The 18,462-nt window shown below is 48.9% G+C and overlaps 1 protein-coding gene across 1 annotated transcript; it reads left to right on the top strand.

Moving 5' to 3' along the window:
* The first annotated feature begins 838 nt into the window (after positions 1-838).
* On the top strand, positions 839-18,030 carry Slc25a19 (solute carrier family 25 member 19). Its single transcript, XM_036197906.1, has 7 exons — positions 839-901; positions 5,170-5,339; positions 5,512-5,667; positions 8,537-8,707; positions 13,597-13,780; positions 15,138-15,268; positions 17,443-18,030. The coding sequence occupies exons 2-7, from the start codon at positions 5,208-5,210 to the stop codon at positions 17,623-17,625; spliced, it is 957 nt and encodes a 318-aa protein (XP_036053799.1). The 5' UTR covers positions 839-901; positions 5,170-5,207; the 3' UTR covers positions 17,626-18,030.
* Positions 18,031-18,462: the final 432 nt, after the last annotated feature.

The raw sequence follows: 18,462 nt of genomic DNA, 5'->3' as shown, positions 1-18,462 counted from the left end.
AACAAAAAACATGTAAGGAAGGATACATTAACAAGTCACAACAAATGACTTAGGTCTCAGTTGGGATACAATTTTTTTTAAAAATAATTTATTTGTTTATTATGTATACAGAAGAGGGCTCCAGATCTCATTACCGATGGTTGTGAGCCACCATGTGGTTGCTGGGAATTGAACTCAGACCTCTGGAAGAGCAGTCGGTGCTCTTAACCTCTGAGCCATCTCTCCAGCCCCGGGATACAATTTTTGTTTGTTTTTGGGAACAAGGTCTCATGTAGGCTGGCTGGTCTTGAACTCTGTGGCAGGGGATAACGTTGAACTCTCCATCTTCCTTCCGGTGCCCAAGCCACCTCGCCTGGCTGTGTGATAAACTGCAGGGATACAGCCCCCACTAAAGGTTCTCATCCCAAGAACCCATCTATAACCTCGACCCAACCCCGGTTCTCCAGGCTTCCCTCCATCTTTTCCAAATTTGGATTATATGGATTCTGAGACTACACTGATTTTTGGGTCAGGTTCAGCGAGCCCTAATTCCACATCCTCCGCGGACTTCAGAGGATCGTGTCCCTGAAAGAGACGGCCCAGAAAGTCGTGAAAGCCTGCTCTTCCATCCTCTTCCTTCCCAAGTTGAGAATACGCACGCACAGCAGGACTACATTTCCCAGGAGGCTCTTCGCTGCTTCCCCGGGGAGGGGCTTGATTAGCGGAAGACTACATTACCCAGAGATCTCTCGACGGTGACATTAGATGGTCCCTCCGTCATACATCGATTGGGCCATCGGCGGCCAGAAGCTGCGCGGTGATTGGCCCAGCAGCCCAGCAGTTACTGGCAAGTGCAGTTAAGTTTTGCTGTTGGGCTACACTGAGAGGAGGGAGAACTGAGCTTGTGAACCTGCCGCGTCAGGTGAGTGTCCTCTGGCTTTGCTCTCCTCCTGGTACTCTGGGGAACTGGTACCCCCGCTCCTTGAGTCGGAACACAGGGAATACGGAAGGGCAGCTGTCCACGTGTGGCGGGGACGAATGCTCACGTGGTACACCTGACCCCAGGAGCATCTTCAGGGATAAGGAAGGCGAATTCCCCCCACTCTCCGCTACACACACCACACACACACACACACACACACACACACACACACACACACACACACACACACACACACCCCACCACCACCACCACCACCACCACCACCACCACCACCACCACCACCACCACCACCACCACCACCACCACCACCGCGCGGTGTACCCACACGGGGCCATCTGCAGAGCTCCTCACCTGAACACGTGGGCTCTCGGTTACTCACCGAAGGACACCTGCCCACCCGACGGTGGAGTCTGACACAGTAAAGGTGCAGGGTGAAGAAATTCGCTTGCACCCCATGTGTGCCACTCAGGTCAGCAGCCGGCCTGTCTCACTCCTGCATTATTTATATTACACAGTCGTTTTTTTTAAAATCTGTTGAGATATCACGGTTATTGGTGCAAGAAAGTTTTGAATAAGCAGGAGATTAATCTTCCCCTTTGTTTATTTTTGTTGTTGGTTTGGGACAGGGTAACCCAGGCTTCACTCGAACTTGCTATGTTCTCAAGGATGACCTTGAACTCTTGGGTCTCCTGCCTCCAATCCCCAAGTATTACAGGTTCCACCAAGCTGGCTTGTGCTTCCTGTGGGGACGGAACCCAGGGTGCTTTACCAACTGTAATACTTTCAGACCTGATTTTTGACATGTTTGCATCTTTGTGGTTTTCTTTTCTAGAAAACAAACATTTCAAAAGCTTTTCAGGTGTGTATGACTTACTGGTTTTCAAAATTTGTCATTTAATCTGATCAGCAATCGGGGCCAGGCAGGTCAAACATCATCTCCCACTTTCCACAGGTGAAAAGAGTTGGTATTTTATTTAATTTCATTTTTGTGTGGATGAGCATTTGCTGCCTGTATTTTCACCGCATACATGCCTGGTGCAGGAGGAGGCCAGAAGAGTGTTTCAGATCCTCAGAGCCTGGAATTACAGACAGCTATGAGCCTTCATGTGGATACTGGGAATCAAACCTAAGTCTTCAGTAAGAGCAACAGTCAGTGCTCTTAACCACTGAGCCACAACTTCAGTTGGAATTTGAAAAGCTGCCCCTGGTCTATGGGAGAGACAGAACTTGAATACATGTTTTATTTTATTTATATTTATTTATTTTTATTATTTGCGTGTGCGCATGTATGTACAGTCACACACATACCACAAAGAGCTTGTAAAGGTCAGAGACAACTTTCTGGGGTCGGTTCTCTCCTTCCAGTATGTGGGTCCTAGGGATGGAGCTCAGGGCTTCAGGCTGGGAAACAGGTGCCCTCACCCACGAAGCCATCTCTATGGCTCCAGGCTTTTATTTTTGGTGGTAATGAAATTTTAAACTCAGAGCTTTGTGCATATAGACACACACACCCTCACCCTCATAGTGCTGGGGAATGAAGCCTAGGGTCTTACACATGCTTGGCTAGCACTTTGCTCTTTGTCTGGGGTTCTTGGGCTGAGATCTTTGGTAGCCCAGGTTGGCTCCTAATCCTCTTGCCTTTGCCTCCCACATGCTGGGATTGTAAGTGTGAACCCCGGCTTTCCTTTTTTTTTTTTTTTTTTTTTTGAGACAGGGTTTTTCTATGTAGCCCTAGCTGTCCTGGAGCTAATCCTGTACTGTAGACCAGGCTGGCCTCAAACTCAGAGATCAGCCTGCCTCTGCCTCCAGAGTGCTGGGATTAAAGCACCATGCACCACCATACCTGGCTTCCTTTTACTTTTTATGTTAAGACAGGGTCACATTATGCAGTCCAGGCTAGGCCTCACACTGTGGTCCTTTTGTGTCAATCTCTGTAGTAGCTAGAACCCAGGTTTCTGGAGCTGTATCTAACAATGTAGAACTGCTTATTTCTTGAAATCCAGACACAATAGACTCTCCCACCTTCTGCTTGGTTTGAATCGTGCTGAGTTTCCAGATAGACTGGCTGTCTCCTCAGCTTCTGTGGACACCAAGCCAGGACTTGGCTTTCTCTTTTTTCCCTCCTAGACTGCAGGAAACTTGAAACTGTTGAGGACTGAGCAGATTCCGTCACCTCTGAGAGGGTTCAGTGGCTTCGTCCTCTGCCCTTGTTTAACCCGATTCTCCCAGCCTTCTGGGAGAGATGCCAAGGTGGACTAGAGAGGGAAATAAAAGTCAGAATGGAGGAGTGGAAGTTGTCATTGGGTGGCCAGTGACCCAGTTACTCTGCATGTTCAAGCTGTGGGGTAATTCCAGTGGCCTTTCTGAAATCATTTTATATTTAGGTGTTTTGTTTGTTCTGGGGATGTCTTAGTTAAAGCTCTTTTGCTGTGAAGAAAACATCATGACCATAGCCAAGGTTTCTCTGTGTGGCTATGGCTGTTCTGGAACTCACTGTGTAGACCAGTCTGGCTTTATACTCAGAGATCTACCTACCTCTGCCTTCTGAGTGTTGGCATTAAAGGTTTGTGCCACCACTGTCCAGCCTCACAGCAACTGTTTTATTTTATTGAGACAGGGTTTCTAGAACTGTGTAGTTTTGGTCCTTGTCCTGGATCTCACTCTGTAGACCAGGCTGGCCTCAAACTCATGGAGATCTGCCTGGCTCTGCCTCCCAAGTGCTGGGATTAAAGGCATGCGCCACTGCTGCCCGGCCACAGCAATTCTTATAAAGGAAAACATTTAATTGGGGCTGGCATATAGGTTCAGAGGTTTCGTCCATGGCAGCACACAGGCAGACATGGTGCTGGAGAAGGAGCCAAGAATTCTGTATCTTTTTTTTGCCCCCTCTGGTTTTTTGAGACAGGGTTTCTCTGTGTAGTTTTGGTGCCTTTCCTGGCTCTGTGTAGACCAGGATGGCCTTGAACTCACAGAGATCCAACTGGCTCTGCTTCCCAGCGCTGGGATTAAAGGCATACACCACAGCTGCCTGGCAAGAATTCTGTATCTTGATTGGTAGACGGCAGTAAGAGAGAGTGACACTGGGCCTAGCTTGTGGTTCTGAAACCTCAAAGCCCATCCCCAGTGGCACACTTTTTCCAACGTGTCCTCACTTACTCCCCAGGGCCACACCTCCCAATCATGCGGCTCCCTAGGGACCTAGGGGCCATTTTCATTCAGACACCACAGGAAGGTTTGTTTTTGTGTTCTTGCTGGCCTGGGATTTGCTCTGTAGACCAGGCTGACTTTGAATTTGCAGTGATCCTCCTGCCTCTGACTCTCCAGTGCTGGGTGGATTACAGTGGAAAAATGGCAAAGAGGACACTGGGTAGGAATTTTGAACAGTGGCAGCTTGTTGGAGACTAGTGATATATTTATAATTTAATTAGAATGTTTAGATTTATTTATTTCATGTGTTTGAATGTTTTGCTTACATGCATGTATATATATGCATCACCAGCATGCCTGGTGCCTGTGGAGGTCAAAAGAAGGTGTAGGATGACCCAGAATTGGAGTTACAGATAGTTGTGAGCTGCAGTGTTGGTGCTGGGAATTGAACCCAGGTCCTCTGCAAGAGTAACAAGTGTTCTTAATCTCTAGGCCATCTCTCCAGCCCTAATTTTATTTTTAATTATGAGTGGGGGAGGCGTAGATGTGTGTACATGAGTGCAGGAACCCTCAGAGGACCAAAGAGGGCATTAGATCTCTTGGAACTGGAATTACAGGTATTTATGAACCATCTAATGTGTGCACTGAGATCTGAATTCCAGTATTCATAATTAAGCAGCAAGAGCTTTTAACTCATGAGTCACCATCCTTTGTTTAAATTGATCTTTTTCTGTCACTGGATGTTGAGACCAAGGCTATGTTTCCACTGGCTTGCATTCTTCTTGTTTGTTTTGTTTTTGTTTTCGAGACAGGGTTTCTGTGTGTATTTCTGGCTGACCAGGAACTCACTTTATAGACCAGGCTGGCCTGGAACTGAGAGATCCACCTGCCTCTGCCTCCCAAATGCTGGGAATAAAGGCGTGCGCCACCACGCCCGGCTCTGTGAGCTTACATTCTAATTAGGAGGACAAGAAACCATATTCTGTAGGAATAAGGCTACAAAGGCCAGCGCCTTATGCGGGCAGAGGGCTGCTGCAAGGAGGTGGTGTCCGAGCAGAGCCTGAAGGAACTTGTCTTTACCCTGTGACTCTTCCACTTAGCTTGATACTCATGGACGTTGGATGGACTAGTGGCAGGGATGGTCGGCTATGATGCCAAAGCAGATGGCAGGAATAACTCCAAGCTGGAGGTGGCGGTGGCAGGCTCAGTGTCTGGATTTGTCACTCGTGCCCTGATCAGCCCTTTGGACGTCATCAAGATCCGTTTCCAGGTACCCTTTCCCCTCTTCTCCATGTAACGGGCTAGGGAACAGCAGGCTTAGTCCTTGCAAAGGCAGGTCCTAAAACGTGGAATTTTGTCAAGGTGAAGGGTTTGTTTCCTTCAGTTTCCCTTTGCTACTCTCCCTCCCCCACCATCCTGACCTTTTACACTTTAATCCCCAGCTTCAGATTGAACGTCTGTGTCCAAGTGACCCCAACGCCAAATACCATGGAATCTTCCAGGCAATCAAGCAGATTCTGCAGGAGGAGGGCCCAGCGGCATTCTGGAAAGGACACATTCCAGCCCAGATTCTGTCCATAGCCTATGGAGCAGTCCAAGTAGGTAGCAGGGAACCCGGTCAGGTCCCTGTGGTCACACTGCTCCACGGAGCAGAAAAAGGATGAGGCAAGGACGTTCTTTGCCTTTGGTGGCAGTCCCCACCCTGCCCCGTTGCCTTCACGGGAAACCTGCTCTAACCGTGTGAAGACATGATCAGTTAGTCGCACCTCAGGCTTTCCCTCCCCACATCGTGTTCTCCTCCCCCTCTCCTGACCCTGTCCCAGGTAATACTGAGAAATATCCTCCATTTTTCTGTTTTAAATTATGTTTTGTTTATTTCTTCAGAGAAATAAACAAAGGGGAGATGTTCTTGCTACACAATTTCTGCCAAGGTGTCCAGGTCAGAGGACAGTTTGCAGGAGTTGGTTCTCTCCTGCCATGTGGGTCCTGGGGTTCGCTGGGATTTGTTTGTTTGTTTGTTTGTTTGTTTGTTTGATTTGGAGGCAGATTGTCTTGATGTGGCCCTGTCTGTTCTGAATCTCTCAATGTAGAACAGGTCCACCTAGAACTCACAGAGATCTGCCTTGCTTCTGCCTCCCAAGTTCTGAGATTAAAGGTGTGTGGTACTATGCTTGATTAGGGTCCAGGGATTCAAACTCAGGTCCTCAGGCTTGGCTGCAGGCACCTTTACCCACTGACTCATCCATTTTCGGAAATAGCACCTTCACCGGAGTGCTTCAGTTGGGGCTCACTGGTGCACAAAAGGAATGTATAGCAGGATGGCAGGACGGTGAAGATTAACACACAGGCTTCCCACTTCTCATCACTTCCTGCTTTAGCTGAGCACCAGCATATGTCATGGTGTACTTGGCAAGGTTTGGCAGGAATGGTAATGTCTCAAACTGTGGGCCCAGCCCCCCGTAGTCGTCCTGTCATCTTTCTGACTCTACAGGAGAGGAAGCTATGGCTGAGGACACTGATGTGGTTAGTCAGCTGAGGTCATTCGTGGGAAAGTGGCAGAGGGGCGGCCAGTGTGGTGGGAGAGCACGGAACACCGCCTTGGCAAGCTTGTGCACGCAAGGTCCTGGCTTTGGTCCTTGCAGAGCACAGATGAATAAATAGCAAGAGAGAGTGGCAGAGCAGGATCCTCCTCATGTAGTGTCAGTGTCAGAGTGGTCCCTGCCTGCTCTTCCAACCCTCTCACACTCTGTTCAAGTCCATCCTTACCAGCTTGGCATGTCTGTGTTGACCCATGTTCTCCCATACACCTCTAGACATTGCACCGTGTGGAGGAAACGCAGCAACATGGTAATCTCAGGAAATCTGGCTGGCTAGAGGTGATGGGGACAGGCTAGCAGATGAGGGAATGTGCCGTCAACAGACGTGAGTGATTCAGCTGTGGTGTGGGGTCCCCCGTCACAAGTCAGATAATGGCTAGCTTTTCTTAGGTTGCAGGAAAGTAGATGGATGAAGGGAGTTTCTGCATCCTTCGAGCCTGGCATGACACATACCTGTAATCCTAGCACTCAGGGACTAAGGCAGAAGGAGCATCATAAATTCAAGGCCATCGTGGTCTACATAGCAAGTTCCAGGCTAGCCAGGCCTTCATAGTGAGGCACCAATTCAAAAAGTAATAATAAAACAAAACAAAACATCTCTCTGTATGTTTTATCTATCTATCTATCTATCTATCTATCTATCTATCTATCTATCTATCATCTATCTATCTATCTCTGTATGTGCATGTGTCCATCTGTGTTCGTGTCTGGATGCATGTGTATATGTGTAGGCCAGAGATGTGTCTTCCTCTGTCATTCTCCGCTGTATTTTTTGAGACAGAGTCTCTCCCTAAACCTGGAGCTCACTAACTTGGTTAGACTGGCAGATCAGCAAGCTGTCACTGCAAACCCCTAGCTTGGGGATTACAGGCATGCACTGTTGCACCCTGCTTTTTATGTGGTTGCTGGAGCTCAAACTCAGGTCCTGTGCTTGCTCAGAAACACTTTACCAACTAATGTATTTCCGTAGTACCTTTCTTTTTTTTTTTTTTTTTCTTTTTGAGCTGAGGATCAAACCCAGGGCCTTGCGCTGCCAGGCAAGCGCTCCTGCCACTGAGCTAAATCCTCAACCCCTTTTTTTCTTTTTTTAGATGATGTAGGAGATGGAACCCAGGGCCTTGTGCTAGGCTAGTGATCTTCGACTGAACCAAGATCTCCTTAGCCTGCTCCATATCTTTCTTTCTTTTACTTTTTTTAAGATTTACTGCCGGGCAGTGGTGGCACACGCCTAATTTAATCCCAGCACTCGGGAGGAAGAGGCAGGTGGATCTCTGTGAGTTCGAGGCCAGCCTGGGCTACAGAGTGAGTTCCAGGAAAGGTGCAAAGCTACACAGGGAAACCCTGTCTCGAAAAACAAAACAAAAAACAAAAAAACAAAACAAAAAAAAAGATTTACTTCTTTATTATGTTTTTTGTTTTTCGAGACAGGGTTTCTCTGTGTAGCTTTGCGCCTTTCCTGGAACTCACTCTGTAGCCCAGGCTGGCCTCGAACTCACAGAGATCCACCTGCCTCTAAGATTTACTTATTTATTATGTATACAGTGTTCTGCCTGCATGTATGCAGGCCAGAAGAGGGCACCAGATCTCATTACAGATGGTTGTGAGCCACCATGTGGTTGCTGGGAATTGAACTCAGGACCTGTGGAAGAACAGCCAATGCTCTTAACCTCTGAGCCATCTTTCTAGTCCCTTTCTTAACTCTTTGGATACTTGGCTTGACTCAAGTGAATAGGAAATGGCAGCTGGGTTATTCTTTCTTTCTACTCTGTCCGTTCGGGTAAGGCAACTGCATACACAGAGTGACATGCTTCTTCTTCTAGGGGACCATTTATGCAGCTTGTCCTCAGTGTCTTTCCGCTTGCTTTTGCAGTTTTTGTCATTTGAAGAGCTGACTGAACTGCTGTACAGAGTCAACTTGTATGAAACTCACCAATTCTCAGCACACTTTGTATGTGGCGGCCTGTCTGCGGGCACAGCCACCCTTGCTGTACATCCTGTGGATGTCCTACGCACCCGCCTCGCAGCTCAGGGGGAGCCCAAGGTGAGTAATCAGGGCCAGATGGGGAGCCTGGAGGAGGTGGGAGCACAGGAATTGGGGCTCTTGTCCCTTCAGGATGCAAAGCTGGGGCGCCTTTCATTACCAGCACAACGGCCAGTTTGTAAGGCTTCTCAGTAATCTACACTCCTTCTGCAGTTTGGTGTTTTGTGTCCATTTCTCCCGTACCTTGTAGACTTCCTGGGGAGACTAAGCCCATGGGGCAAAACAGAACAAATAAGTATCCGGCAGTGGGCTGAATGAAGGCAGGCATCTGGGGGAATTGGGACACAGGAATTTTTGGCCATCACATCCTGAGGGTTTCCCCGAGGAATGTGTTGAAGGAGATGGCATAGGTGAGTCAGCCTCAGGAAGGACTTACTGAGAACAGTGGACCAAGCCTAGGTCTGGGTGAATTTTCTCCTTGCAGTGATAAGACATCTGACAAAAGCAACTTAGGGGAGAAAGGGCTGATTTTGGCTCACAGTTGCAGGCTCCCTCATGGTGGAGAGTCCTGGTGACAGGAGCTGAGGCAGCTGGTCATTTTGCAGCTGTAGTCAGGAAGCAGAGAGTGATTGCTTGTGATCAGCTGCCTTTCTGCTTTTTATACAGTCCAGACACAAGCCCATGCACGGGGCTGGCTACTTTTAGTGTGATGATCGTACCTCGAGGGCACGCCCAGACGTGTGTCTAGGTGACAAGTATTGACCCCTGGTCCAGTCTGCTTCCTGGATGCATTTAAGGCTGGAGAGACCACTCAGAGGTTAAGAGCTCTTGCAGAGGACCCAGGTTTGGTTCCCAGCACCCACATCTTTAACTCCACAACTAGCTTTATCTCCAGTTCTAGAGAATCTGATACCATCTTCTGGCCTCTGTAGGCACCAGGCAGGCATGCAGTCCACATACATATATGCAGAACAGACCCTCATACACATATAAAATAAAACTTTTTTTTTTTTTAAGCAAGAGAAAAAAAAATCCTGCTTTTAAAAAAAAAAAAAAAAAAAAAAAAAGGCAGGCTCAAGTCCTGGTTTCAGGGAGGTGGAGACAGGAGGATCCATGGGAGTTCAAGGCCAGCCTGGACTACAGAGTGAGATCCTGTCTCAAAAAACAAAAAAACACATACCCCCAAACACAGACACACTAGCAAACCCAAAACACCTCCACAAAAGGAAAGACAGCAGCAGCTGCATGCGTTGATACAGTCCTAGTACATGATGGCTAGAATGTGAAGGTTGACTGAGGTCAGGGGTTGAGGCCACCTCAGCAATGTAGTGAGACTGTGTCTCAAAAATAAACAGAGCTGACAGGATGGCTTGGTGGGTAAAGACACTTGCTGCCACCCTAATGGCCCGAGTTTGATCTCTAGAACCTACATATTAAGAGAGAACCAGGGTTGGGGATTTAGCTCAGTGATAGAGTGCTTGCCTAGCAAGCGTAAGGCCCTGGGGTCGAACCTCAGCTCAAAAAAAAAAAAAAAAAAGAGAGAGAGAACCAACTCCCGAATTTTGTCCTCTGTGCACAGAGCATGCGCAGACCCCCACACAAGAAATAAACATAATGACTGGAGAAATTGCTCAATGGTTAAGAGCACTGACTGCTTTTCCAGCTGGCCCAGGGATCTCTCAACCATCTGTAACTCTAGTCTCTGGGGTTTCTGTCCTCTGCTGGTATTACATGTGAGACATGTGTAAACATGCCTACAGGCAAAACACTTGTCTTAGTCAGGGGTTATGTTGTTGTGATGAAACACTGACCAAAAAGCAAGTTGGGGAGGAAAGGGTTTATTTGACTTACACTTCCTATTACTGTTCATCATCGAAGGAAGTCGGGACAGACACGCAAGCAGGGCAGGAACTGATGCAGAAGCCATGGATGGGTTCTTACTAGCTTGCTTCCCCTGACCTGCTTGCCAGCTTTCTTATAGAACCCAGGACCACCAGCCCAGGTATGGCACCACCCACAATGGCCCTCCCCCATCAATCACTAATTAAGAAAATGCCTAACAGCTGGACCTCATGGAAGCATTTTCTCAATTGAGTTTCCTCCTTTCAGACTAGTTTGTATGTTGAATAGACAGAAGACTAGCCAGCACACTATCCATACACATAAAATTAAAAATGTAAAAATTCAGCCGGGCAGTGGTGGCACACACCTTTAATCCCAGCACTTGGGAGGCAGAGCCAGGCAGATCTCTGTGAGTTCAAGGCCAGCCTGGTCTACAGAACGAATTCCAGGAAAGGCTCCAAAGCTACACAGAGAAACCCTGTCTCGAAAAAACTAAAAAAAAAAGTAATAATTCTTTTAGAAATACCAGTCAGTATGTATGTGTCTCTATCTATCCTTATGGACACATTGGTTGGGGCTGGACATTTTGTTTAGGTTTTGGTTTTGCCTGGCCTTTGTGTTCCTCAGGGTGGGGAACCTGGTTGGAAAAAATTCTGATGCTATTTTGGTTGCAAAGAACAAAGTCCCATAGGAATAGTCTGGAAGAGAAGGAATGGGGCAGAAGGGTCAAGTGTGTGTGATAATTCATTGGAGAATTAGAGGCTGGGGTGACTGGCCTGGCGGAGAAGTGGGTGGGGGATGAGGGTTGAGTCGGTCTCAGCAGTGTGGTAGCTCCTGGGCTAAAGGGAAGGTGGCTGACGACAGCCCAACTTTTCCCGTGCCCTCCTGTTTCTTGCCAGCCTCTGGTGAGAGAACGAAGTGGCAGCGGCATTAAGGAAGGAGATGAGCTTTACCTCTGCCGACTGGTGCAGGAGAGCATCATTCTGAGCTAACCTGCTCTGGCCCCAGCAGAGCTGAGAAGCAGAGTCACGCACACAGAAGGCCCCACGCTGAAGCTAAGCTGTTTGCCTCACCTCCCAAAAGAGCGGGGACTGCAGAATTCTGCCATAGGCCTTTTTCCTTGCCCTGCACTGGAACCCACTCACAGTGACCTGCTGCTAGCCTCTGGGGCATTTTCTGCTCTTCACCTGCCTTCCTGGGAAGGAACTTTGATATGAATCATCCACTCTGTGTTGTTGTGATTTCCTTGGGAGACCTGGGCAGGGTCTTTGTTGTTGCAAGTGGCTTTCTCTTGAGGGTGGTCCAGTGGCCTCCCAAGTTCAGGTGGCTGTTTTGCAGTCCACAGGATGTTCAGGATGTTGCTGGGAATCATTGGACATTTACTTTTTTTTAGTTTTTTCGAGACAGGGTTTCTTTGTGTAGTTTTGGAGCCTGTCTGGAAATCACTGTGTAGACTAGGCTGGCCTTGAACTCACAGAGATCTGCCTGGCTCTGCCTCCCGGGTGCTGGGATTAAAGGCGTGCGCCGCCACCACCCTGCCTGGACAGTTACTTTTAAAGATTTATTTTATATGTATGGGTGTCTTGCCTGCATGTATATGTAAGATAAATTGCTAAACGGTCTTATTAATATAAAACCCTGTGCCAGATATTGGGGTGAATTCTGAGAGATCAGAGAGACAGAACAAACCAGCCAACCTTACCTCGACAACTCATTATCCAATCGTGTTTCCACGAATCCTCAGACTGAAAGCTTCAGAGTCCTTACAAATGGATCTCAGCTGAACTGCTGTTAAAAGCTAAAAGCTAAAAGCTAAAAGCCTAAAAGCCTAAAAGCCTCTAGTTCCTGGTCTTCGCGCCTTATATACCTTTCTGCTTCCTGCCATCACTTCCTGGGATTAAAGGTGTGTGCCACCATGCCTGGCTCTGTTTCCAGTGTGTCTTAGAACTCACAGAGATCCAGATGGATCTCTGTCTCCAGAATGCTAGGATTAAGGGTGTGAGTGCCACCACTGTCTGGCCTCTATGTCTAATCTAGTGGGGGACACAATATATCACCACATGTATGACTGTGTACTATATGTATGCAGTGCCCACATACCTGAAAGAGGGCATGGGATCCTCTGGAACTGCCACCATATGGGTGCTGGGAACTGAACCTGGGTCCTTTGCAAGAACGGAACGTACTCCTGTTTGCTGACACAGGTCTCTAGTTCTGGGGCACAGCTATTTATATACTCAAGAAGAAAGAACGATCGTCGAAATTTCCTAGGAAGGAAAGCCACACCCTTTTGTTTGTTTTGGAGACAGAGTCTCCCTATGTTGCTCAAGCTGACCTCAAGGGTTTTTTTTCTTGTTGTTGTTTTGTTTTTTTGAGACAGGGTCTTGTTATATAGCCCTGGCTGTCCTGGAACTTGATATGCAGAACAGGCTGGCCTTGAACTTGGAGAGATATGCCTGCCTCTGCACCAGCTATGCCCAACTGGCCTCAAACTTTTTTTTTTTAAGATTTATTTGTTTTGATGTGTACAGGTGTTTTGCCTACATTTATGCCATGCACTGTGTACATGCAGTGTTCTCGGGGGCCAGAAGAGGGTGTTGGATATCCTGGGACTGGAATTACAGACAGTTGTTAGCTACTATGGGGATGCTGGGAACCAAACCTGGATCCTCTGGCAGAGCAGCCAGTGCTCTTAACCTCTGAGCCATCTCTCCGATCCCTGTCCTTGAATCTTGATCCTCCTGCCTCCATTTGCTAATTGCTTGGACTATGGTGTGTGCCACTGTACCCTACTGCCCTGTTGAATTTTTATTTTGTTTAGAGATAGGGTCTCATTCAGCCCAGGCTGGCCTTGAAAAGGATATGTAGTCCAGGCTGACTTTGAACTCCCGATCTTCCTGCCTCCACCTATCAAGTGCTAGGGTTACATGTGTGCCACCACACCCTGCCCCCACTTACCTTCATCCTTAGTTTTCCTAGACTGAAGTGGAAAAGTTACACTCCCGGCAGCTGGGTTTTAGATAAGAAGAAGAAAAGGATGCCTTTGGGCTGTTCTTGGGCTGAAACCACTCACGCAGCTCACTCATACTGTGCATGCACGTGTGCAGATCTATAACACCCTACGGGAGGCTGTGTCGACCATGTACAGGACTGAGGGCCCCTTGGTCTTCTACAAAGGCTTGCTTCCCACCGTGATCGCCATCTTCCCCTATGCGGGCCTGCAGTTCTCCTGCTACCGATCCTTGAAGCATGCCTACGACTGGGTCATCCCGCCAGATGGAAAGCAAACAGGTGAGATGCCCCCAGCCTAGCCTGGGCCGGGTTTCTGTGAGCCTGAAGGCGCTGGTTTTCCTGTCTGGAGTGTCTGGCTCTGTGGTCTAGCTAGCAGAACATGCAAGTCTTGTACTTTAGAGGGCACTTCTTCCAGCTCTTACAAACACACCCCTACACTTGTGGGAGCAAGTGTCTTTCCTGGCTTTCGTTTTTTTTTGTCAGAAGCCCAACTTACAAATTGCATTTATTCATTTATTCATCCATCCATCCATCCATCCATCCATCCATCCATCGCTTCTGTGGTTTCATTGTTTGGTGGGGAGGGGGTGCACTGTTTCCAGCTAGGGACTCACAGGCTCTGTGTCTCCAGGGGAGACCAGCTGGCTAATGTGTGTGTTGTCACTCTTGCTTCAGTGGCTGTGTCTCCTCTGGCAGTGGTCATGTTCCCTTTTGAGAAGCAGGAATTGCCCGTGGGGTTCAGGTTTGTGGTGGAGTATTAAGTCTGATGACTTTTTGTTTTGTATTGAAACAGGGTTTCTCTGTGCAACATACAGCCCTGGCCATCCTAGAACTTGCTCTATAGACTAGGCTGGCCTTGAACTCACAGAGATCCACCTGTTTCTGCCTCCTGAGTGCTCGGATTAAAGGCGTGCCCAATTCTGATATTTTTATTTTCTTTATTATGTATTTATTTTGGTTTTTCAAGACAGGGTTTCTCTGTGTAGCTTTGCGCCTTTCCTGGATCTCACTCTGTAGACCAGGGCTGGCCTTGAACTTACAAAGATCTGCCTGCTTCTACCTCCTGAGTGCTGGGATCAAAGGCATGTGCCACCATCACCCAGCTTATTTCATATATTTTTTTAAGATTTATTTTTGAATTCTTAATTATTTTATGTATGTCTGTGTACCATGTGTATGCCTGATACCCTTGGAGACAAGAAGAGTTCATTGGATCCCTTGGAACTGGAGTTACCGGCAGTTGTGAGCCTCCATGAGGTGCTGGGAATGAAATCCAGGTTGTCTGGAAAAGTAGCGAGTACTCTTAACTGCTGAGCCATCTCTCCAGCTGCTCTGGTTTATTTTATTATTTATGGGTCTGCGTGTGTGTGTGTGTGTGTGTGTGTGTGTGTGTGTGTGTGTGTGCGCGCGCGCGCGCGCGCGCGCGCATGTGTGTGTAGGGTACTCAAGGTGGCCGAACTATTCCCTGGAGTTGTAGTTCCAAGCAGTTGTGAGTGGCCTGCTGTGGGTGCTGGGAACAGAACTTGTTTTTTCTGGAAGAGCAGCCAGTGCTTTCAGACACCGAACACTGTCCTGTCCCTGTCATGCCATCGACCTTCAGCTGACCTTCAGCTGCATTTCTCTTTCTGTGGCTCAGGGAACCTGAAAAACCTGCTCTGTGGCTGTGGGTCTGGAGTCGTCAGCAAGACCCTCACATATCCTATGGACCTCTTCAAGAAGCGCCTGCAGGTGGGAGGGTTTGAGCATGCCCGGTCTGCCTTTGGTCAGGTAAGCCGTCCTGTGCAGAGCTCTCAGATAGGTGACCCTCTCACTTTGTTCTGTAGTTTGCTTTCTTTCTTTCTTTCTTTTTTGTTTTCTGAGACAGGGTTTCTCTGTGTAGCTTTCTGCCTTTCCTGGAACTCACTTGGTATTCCAGGCTGGCCTCGAACTCACAGAGATCTGCCTGCCTCTGCCTCCCAAGTGCTGGGATTACAGATGTGCGCCACCACCGCTGGGCTCTTTCTTTTTTTGTTTTGTTTTTGGAGACAGGGTTTCTGTGTGGCCCTAGCTATCCTGGAACTAGCTCTGTAGACCAGGCTGGCCTTGAACTCACGGAGATTCAGAGTGCTTGGATTAAAGGCTGCGCCACCGTCTGGCTCTCCCCCCCCCCCCCCCCCGTTTTTTTAAAGCAGAATTAATTCACTTTATTTTTCTTGTATAAAAACCTTATTTAGGGCTGGAGACATGGCTCAGTGGTTAAGAACACTGGCTATTCTTCCAGAGGTCCTGAGTTCAATTCCCAGCAACCACATGGTGGCTCACAACCACCTATAATGAGATCTGATGTCCTCTTCTGGCCTGCAGGCATACACTCAGGCAGGATACTGTATGCATAATAAATTTAAAAAAATAAAAACAACCTTATGTGGTGGCCAGGCTTAAGCCTGGGTCCCCTGAACAGAAGCTCTGCTGTGGGTTTTCACAAGATGGTCAGTGAATTCCTGATAAGGAAAGTTGGTGACCGGTCTTGGAGATGGCATCAAAGGTGGCCTTGGCACAGTTGCCCCGGGTGGCAGTGCATCCCCTGGCTGATGTGTAGTAAGCAACAGTACTGGCCATTCGCAGCAGCTTCTTGGGCACAGGAGCAGAGTCAATGCCAGTGCCTCTGGGAGCAGCAATGAGACTTATCAACACAGAGCCATAGCGGCCTGTCATCCTGCACAGAACAGTGTGGGGCTGCCAGTCCTGTTTCCCCAGTGGCCTCTCTGCCCCGGGACAGTGGATAGCTTGGCCCTCGGATGGCAGTGGCTACCTCCTTGGAGCACTCAACACCAAGACCATCACGATCATGGTAGTTCCCAATAGTGACAAAGTCTTGATCCTGGTCTGCTGGCCAGCTGGAGTCTGCTTCTGCACTGATCTTTAGAATCTCATCCCTTAGGGATGTACCCAGGAAAAAAAAATCAATAATCTCTGACTCTTTAATGGGAAGGGAGAACAGGTAGGTCTCCTCCAGGGCTTGATCTTCATGTCTGTGACTAGGCAGTCCAGCTTGGTGACGGGTTTCAGCTCCTTGTCTTCAGCTTTGCCTCCCCCAGTGCCATGGCCTTGACCACAGCCACAGCCTCGACCCCCTAGGACCACTGCAGAATCCTCCACAGAAGCTGTCCTGGCCTCCTAATCCTGGGCCCCCGGGTCCTCTAGGCCCCTGCATCAGCATCACCCGCCCATGTGGTGTTTTCAAAGAAGTAGTTGTTTTATGTCTTTGCATAACACAGGTGCGTGTTTTAACAAAAATAAGGTTACCCAGTGCAAGGTTTTGTAACCTTTTTCCATTTGCCAACCTGTCCTGAAGAAACTGATTTAGATGGGAGAGGTGGCAAGGGCCCAGGACAGAGGCGCTGTCCTAATGGAAACTAGTGTGCTTCTGGCTGGAGGAAGGAGCCTTTGCAGAGGACCAGTGGAGCCAGATACTGAAATCCTTGACTCCCAGGCCTGGAACTTGGACTTGATGCTGTCTGGTGTTCTTATCATCAGATGTTCTTGAAGCTTTGGCAGGGGAGTAGAGCAGTCAGGGCTGTATATTGGGAACACAGGACAAACAGCAGTTTGTGGTGTCACCTGAAGGCAGGGAGGCCAGGCTGGAGGCAGGCATTGGTTGGGGAGCACCAGGTGATGGCCAGATTCAGACCTGCTGCCCAAGGGGAACCAGGTGTCATGAGGTAAAGACTCTGAGATGGCCAAGGGCTGTCACTGTATCCACCAGAACCACAGGCAGATACCCCCTCACCAGGAAGAGCCCTCTCCAGTTCAGTTAAGCCCAACCTATGCCACGTGCCCAAGGATTAAGATTTTCACCCCCTCATTCATCCAGGGAGCAGTTACTGGATGCTATGTTGAGCCAGGGGAGTCCCTGTTTAAATGACCATTTCCCCCCTCAACCTACACCTTCCTCTTCCCAGGTGCGGCACTACAGTGGCCTCCTGGACCTCAGCAAGCAAGTGCTACGCGATGAAGGCACCCAGGGCTTCTTCAAGGGCCTGACCCCCAGCCTGCTGAAGGCTGCCCTCTCCACGGGCTTCATGTTCTTCTGGTACGAGCTCTTCTGTAACCTTTTCCACTGTATGAGGATGGAAGACGGATAGCTGTGAGGTCAGGAGGGGCCTAAGGTCGCACTGGAGGCGCCTCTCCCAACAAGACTTGTTCTGAGCTCATTCTGAACAATGGCCAACTGTCCCGAGCATGAAGGGTCGTCCACGGCCGATGGCAGAAGGACCAGGGCCTTTTCTGAAAAGAACACGGAGAAGGGAGTGCTTGGGATACAGAGACGAGGCCACCGAGAAGGAGCCTGGCGTCGTTTCTCCTCTGTCCAGCCAGCCTCTGCTTTGCAGTCCTGTTTCCGGGGAGAACCCCCCAGACCTAGTAAGAGCTTGGCTTGAGCACAGAGGGGTAGGACTGGGCTCTTTGCAGACTTCTAACCCCCACAGCCTGGTTTGTTACTCCTGCCGACTTATTTAATAGACAGTAAAGTAAAAGGCACATTCCTCATCTCCCTGTTGCAGCTTGCCTCATGAGCCACGCCCCAGTTGAGGGAGGGAGATGGGGGTCGCTTTCTGGTATCCCTGCCGTTGCAGCCCAGGCAGCCATGTTCTTCAGCTTAAGGAGGGGACCCCTACCACATGGGTAGCTTCTGAACTTGCAGGCCCAGACCTCTGTGGCTGTGAAACTCCAGGACTTGAACAGGAAGGATATACTGGGACAGAACCAGTTTTTAGGCGGAAGTCCGGAAGAGAAAGGGATTTGCTGAGCAACAGGAGTGGGCAGGTGCTGGCCCCAACCCTCAGACGTGTCGGTGGCTCCATCTCACTGGGTGCTGGGTTAGCTCTGCTTGAGTGCAGAGTTCTCAGGCCAGGTGACACCATTAGCTCAGGATTTTGCTCTTCAGCTCAGCATGGATGCTGTGTGTGTCCTCTAATCCCAGA

This window comes from Onychomys torridus, chromosome 8, assembly GCF_903995425.1.
Source record: "Onychomys torridus chromosome 8, mOncTor1.1, whole genome shotgun sequence".
Lineage (NCBI taxonomy): Eukaryota > Metazoa > Chordata > Mammalia > Rodentia > Cricetidae > Onychomys > Onychomys torridus.
This window is presented reverse-complemented; position numbering and strand designations above follow the sequence as displayed.

Coding starts and splice junctions, on each gene's coding strand:
- Slc25a19 (XM_036197906.1), top strand. CDS start 5,208: ATGGTCGGCTATGATGCCAAAGCAGATGGCAGGAATAACTCCAAGCTG. Junction 8,708..13,596: donor CAGCTCAGGGGGAGCCCAAG/GTGAGTAATCAG, acceptor GCACGTGTGCAG/ATCTATAACACCCTACGGGA. Junction 13,781..15,137: donor GCCAGATGGAAAGCAAACAG/GTGAGATGCCCC, acceptor TCTGTGGCTCAG/GGAACCTGAAAAACCTGCTC.